At 46.3% G+C, this 5,112-nt stretch overlaps 1 protein-coding gene across 1 annotated transcript; it reads left to right on the forward strand.

Annotated features, from left to right (window-relative positions):
• Window positions 1-1,424: 1,424 nt before the first annotated feature.
• LOC116110509 (uncharacterized protein YpeP-like) lies at window positions 1,425-1,872 on the forward strand (the record flags this gene model as incomplete). The annotated part of the gene is made up of 1 exon (XM_031396717.1): window positions 1,425-1,872. A coding segment is annotated over one exon (448 nt), but the record flags the coding sequence as incomplete, so codon positions are not given.
• Window positions 1,873-5,112: the final 3,240 nt, after the last annotated feature.

Consider the following 5,112-nt stretch of genomic DNA (forward strand, 5'->3'; position numbering starts at 1 on the left):
CAGCTTCCTCAAAGGGAATATCGACATGTTTTCATGGACGCATGCCGATATGGTCGGAATTAGCCTGAATGTCATTTTCCATGCCTTGAACATTGATAGTGAGGCCAAGCCGGTCCGCCAGAAGAGAAGAGCGATGGATCTAGAGTAGTATACTACTTTAAAAGTCGAGGTGGATAGTCTCCTCCGAAATGGATCCATCCAAGAAGCGCTATACCTGAGCTAGGTTGCTAACCCGGTTCTGGTAAAAAAGCCCAGTGGCAAATGGCAGACCTGTGTTGACTTCACTAACCTCAATAAAGCATGTCCAAAAGACAGCTTTCCCCTGCCAAGGATTTACCAGCTCGTTGATGCCACCACCAGGCACAAGCTGTTGAGTGTTATGGACACATATTCGAGATACAATCAGATTCTGATGTATGCGCCAGACGAAGAGCATACCTCATTTGTCACAGATCAGGGGTTGTATTGTTACAGGGTTATGCCTTTCGGCCTAAAAAATGCTGGAGCAACCTACCAGCGATTGGTAACCGGATGTTTTCCAAGCAGATCAGAAAGTCGATGGAAGTGTATGTTGATGACATGTTAGTCAAGTCGCATGTCGCTTCAGATCACATAGCACATGTCGCTGAGATGTTTGACATCCTCCGAAGGTACAGAATGAAGCTCAACCCTTTCAAATGTTCGTTCGGAATGTCCTCAGGAAAATTCCCTAGGTACATGGTTAATCAGAGGGGAATAGAGATCAACCCTGAGAAAATCCAAGCTCTTCTCGATATGAAAAGCATGACCAACTGAAAGCAGGTTCAGAGCCTCAATGGGCGAATAGCGGCACTCAATCGCTTCATATCGAGAGCAACAGATAGCTACTTGCCATTCTTCAATGTGCTCAAGGCCAATAAGAAGTTTGAGTGGACTCTCGAGTGCGAACAGGCATTCTAGAGCATTAAAAGCACCTCGGAAAACCACCTCTCCTGTCCAAGCCTCTTCCACAAGAAATTCTCCTCCTGTACCTGTCCGTCTCTTAGTATGTGGTCAGTGCAGCTTTAGTTCGGGAAGAGAACAGGATCCAATGGCCAGTATCCGAAAATGGAGTGATTGGCTTATGCCCTGCTGATTGCTTCTAGAAAGTTGTGACCTTACTTTCACACCCACACGATCCATGTATTGACCAGTTACCCGCTCAAGCAAGTCCTTCAGAAACAAGAGGCTTTGGGTAAATTGCTTAAGTGGGCCATGGAACTAAGTCAGTTCGATCTGCAGTATAGATTGAAAGCAACCATCAAAGGGCAAGCCATTGCCGACTTCATCTCAGAATTCTCATATCATCCGATGAATTAATCAAAGCAACAGGCCAGCAAAGTCACCCAAGAAACTGTCCAAAATCTATCAACCTGGAGCCTATACATCGATGGATCATTGAACAGGAAAAGGGCTGGGGCAGGCCTTTTCCTCTCAAGTCCCGGAGGGACTCATATTCATGGCATCCTCCAGTTTGGGTTCAAAGTAACCAACAATGAGGTTGAGTATGAAGCTCTACTTGCCAAATTGCGGTTGGCAAGAGAAATGGGATCAACTGCGATTAGCATCCACAGCGACTCCATGCTGGTTGTCAACCAGATTTTAGGGGAATATCAGGCTAAGGAAGAAAATATGATCAGTTATTTGAAGAAACCTAAGGTCGTACTCGAGCCATTCAAGCAATTTATGATCACGCAGATTCCCAGAGATAACATTTATGTGGTAGATGCCTTGGCAAAGATAACCTTGTCGTTGGACTCAGATGCACCAAAGAGCATTCTTGTTCGGTTCATAGAGGCCCTTAGTATCAACTTGCCTAAACAGGCCGTGAATTTCACTGAGTCAGTTTCCTAGATGACCCCTATCATTTAGTATCTCCAAAACGGGACCTTGCCCACCGATAAGATCAAAGCAAGAACCTTGTGAACCGGAGCAGGTCATTACACATTTATAGGAGACCAATTATACAAGCGAGGGTTTAATGCCCCTCTCCTCCAATGTGTAACCGATGAGGAAGCAAACTATATTAAAGGGAGATGCATGAAGGGATCTGTGGTAATCACACGGCTGCACGATTCCTCACCAACAAAGTTATTCGTCAAGGGTATTACTGGCCCCTGATCCAGGAAGACACCTACAACTTTGTTAAAAAGTGCAACAAGTGCCAATGGTTCGCGAACATACTGCGAGCTCCTTTCCACCAGCTGATAACCATGAGCAGCCCCTGGTCATTCTCTATGTGGGGAATTGATCTCATTGGACCCATGCCAATTGGTAAAGGGGGAGTCAAATATGCGATGGTCATAGTAGATTACTTCACCAAGTGGGTCAAAGTAGAGCTATTGGTCACAATCACCACCAAAAAGCTCAAGGACTTCATCTTCAAAAACATTGTGTGCCGCTATGGGATTCCTCATACCCTCATCTCTGATATCGGGAAGCAGTTCGATAATGAGGAATTCAAGTAGTTTTGCGACGAGTTGGGTATCCATAAAAAATTTGCCTTAGTCGTAAGATCGCAAGCAAATGGTCAGGTTGAGGCTGTCAACAAGACCATCAAGCACACTCTGAATGCCAAACTTGGCGCAGCCAAAGGAAATTAGGCTAAAGATCTTCCTGAAGTTCTGTGGGCATATAGGACAACTCCGAGAACCTCTACCTCAGAAACCCCTTTTTCGCTAGCATATGACTGCGAAGCAATGATCCTTGTAGAGGTAGGAACTGTTCACTTCGGCAAGACCTATTCAACAAGACAGACAACGAGGTGCTTATCCATGCAAGTCTGAATTTAGTTAAAGAACATCGCAGCAAGGCTCAGCTAAGAATTGTAGCCTATCAGCAGCGCGCGAAAAGGTTCTTTGACTCCAAGGTTAGAAGAAGAGACTTCCAGGTCGGCGACCTTGTTCTAAAAAAAGTCTTTCTCTGCCTACAGGAGAACTGACTGCGGGAGTTTTGGGGCCGAACTGGGAAGGCCGATAAGACCGGGACTTATCATATCAAAAGGTTGAATGGTTTCGAAGCACCACGAGCTTGGAATGCTGAACATCTCCGCCTATATTATCAGTAATTCCGAACTCATTTTTTCCTTGTAAAGATTTTACTTTTCTTAATCCTTGTAAATAAGATAAGTTCTTTTGTAATCACTTTTCCATGTGTATAATTCAGTTTGAATAGGCTTGTACCAATGTCACAAAAATTGTAAGTACTCATAAAAGGTTAAGAAAGAAATATTTATTTATCGATAATAAAAAAAGAGAAAGTACATGAGCGAACAAGGGAAAGACAGTCCAAAAGCAGATCACCGGTCCTCATCCTCAGGTCCTGAAGGTGCGACCTCCAAATCTTCAGGTTGATCGCCAATCCCCTGCTTGGGCACGGGCTCATCTAGGACATACTCCAGATACTCCTTTACTAGGTCAAGTTCCCGAGCCGCTTCCTCATCCTCGTCTTGCGCCATAGAATTGAGGGTGCTCTGGTACTCTTTGGGGAGGTAAGATAGATCTATCCTAGGGTTTTTCGACCGTAGGGCAATAGATGGACTAGATTGTCCACTCGGCAGCCCTCCTCTCAATCTCTAATTCTTACTGCTACATCTCTGTAGTCAGCGAAATGACTCGGCCTTGGGTGAATTGGAGTTCGGCCTCAAGCACGCACCTTTGCTTTTAGGGTCTCCCACAGCTGCGCCCGTTTCTGCTTTGCTCACAAGGCCTGCTTGGAGTTCGTTCGTAGCTCCACTTCTTTCTCGCTAGCCTCCTTAGTGAGTCTGACCATTGTCTTTTGGAGCTCCTTTACTTCTTTTCCTCGCTTCTCCAACTCGGCCTTCTAAAAGTCCACCGTGCAAAGAATAGCATTCCTTTAAGACAAAACTGATTTGTCTAAACGGTGGATGAGTCTATCTCTGCTCGTGCGGCCTCTAAATCTTGTTTAAGCCACACATTCTCTTCTCTCAGCCTGACCCACCCCTCGGCAGCCCCTAGCTGAACCTTCCGCAGAGACAGGTGAATAGAAAGTATGGCCTGCGTGACGAAGAGAATAAAGAGTTAGTTTCCTGCCTACTGAAAAGAAAATATAAGTCCTCACCAAGGATAGCTCGTTTTATCTGGCTCAAGTGTTGGAAGGACGTGGACATCAGGTCCATGGGGTTGGAGGCTACGAATCGCTCAAACGCCTCCGCGAGCTCGTACTCTAGCAAGGTGAAAACCACCAATTGTAGATGATCTGAAAGTTGACCCATCGAGTCCAGCACGGGCGTCCCCATACCCACAATAGGTAGAGCTTCCTCCTCTGGCTCCTTGCCCGACCTCCTCCCAAGACCTACAGCCTCATTTGCCTCGTCTGTAGACCCTCAAGGGCAATGGAGATGCCGGTCGTGTCCCTGGGTGGCCCTTTCGAGTGGAACGCTTGGTAAGGCTACGACGTCTCGGGCTTAAAACCCAAACCCTCTATCTCAGACTCTGACTCTTTGGCCCAAAGTTGCTCCACTTCTTGGACTTCTGGGCCCTTTTTTTTTTTGCTTTGGGCAAGCAGCGAAAGACTAGGGAGCGCCAGCAGGTCAGACTGGAGCACCAACCGGTGCCCCTCCGACGGGGGGGATTGCTGGGAGCCGCTCCAACCGGTCCGATGACACCTAACTGGGGAAAGGAGAACTGTCTTGGTCGTGGCAATCTGGGCACCTCAAGAGGCATGGTTGCTACATGCTAACAAAATGGTTCGCTGTATGAATAAACAAAAGACAAGCTAAGGTTACAATGCTTACTCGATGTGGTCTCTAAGGTCACTTTGAGATTAAAGAAACCATACTTCTACAAGTTTGCAATTGCCACGAGCAGTCTTGCATCGAGGCTCTCTTCAGGCAAAAAACCGAAGGTAGTAATCCTATCTGGATCCTTGAGAGCCGATAACCTAGTCGTCTTGTTGATTGCAAGGAAACAAAGAGCTTGTTAGCAAAGTTTAAAAGCAAATTCGCCAACTCAAAAGAAAAGGGAACCTACTCGGCTCCTGAAATTGGCAAACGCCATCATATCGAAAGAAAAAGAATTTCGTCTCGTACGCCCCTACATTGCTGGGGTAACTATGTATTCCCGCTTCGATCGT

Source organism: Pistacia vera, unplaced genomic scaffold (assembly GCF_008641045.1).
Source record: "Pistacia vera cultivar Batoury unplaced genomic scaffold, PisVer_v2 Contig604, whole genome shotgun sequence".
Taxonomy (NCBI): domain Eukaryota; kingdom Viridiplantae; phylum Streptophyta; class Magnoliopsida; order Sapindales; family Anacardiaceae; genus Pistacia; species Pistacia vera.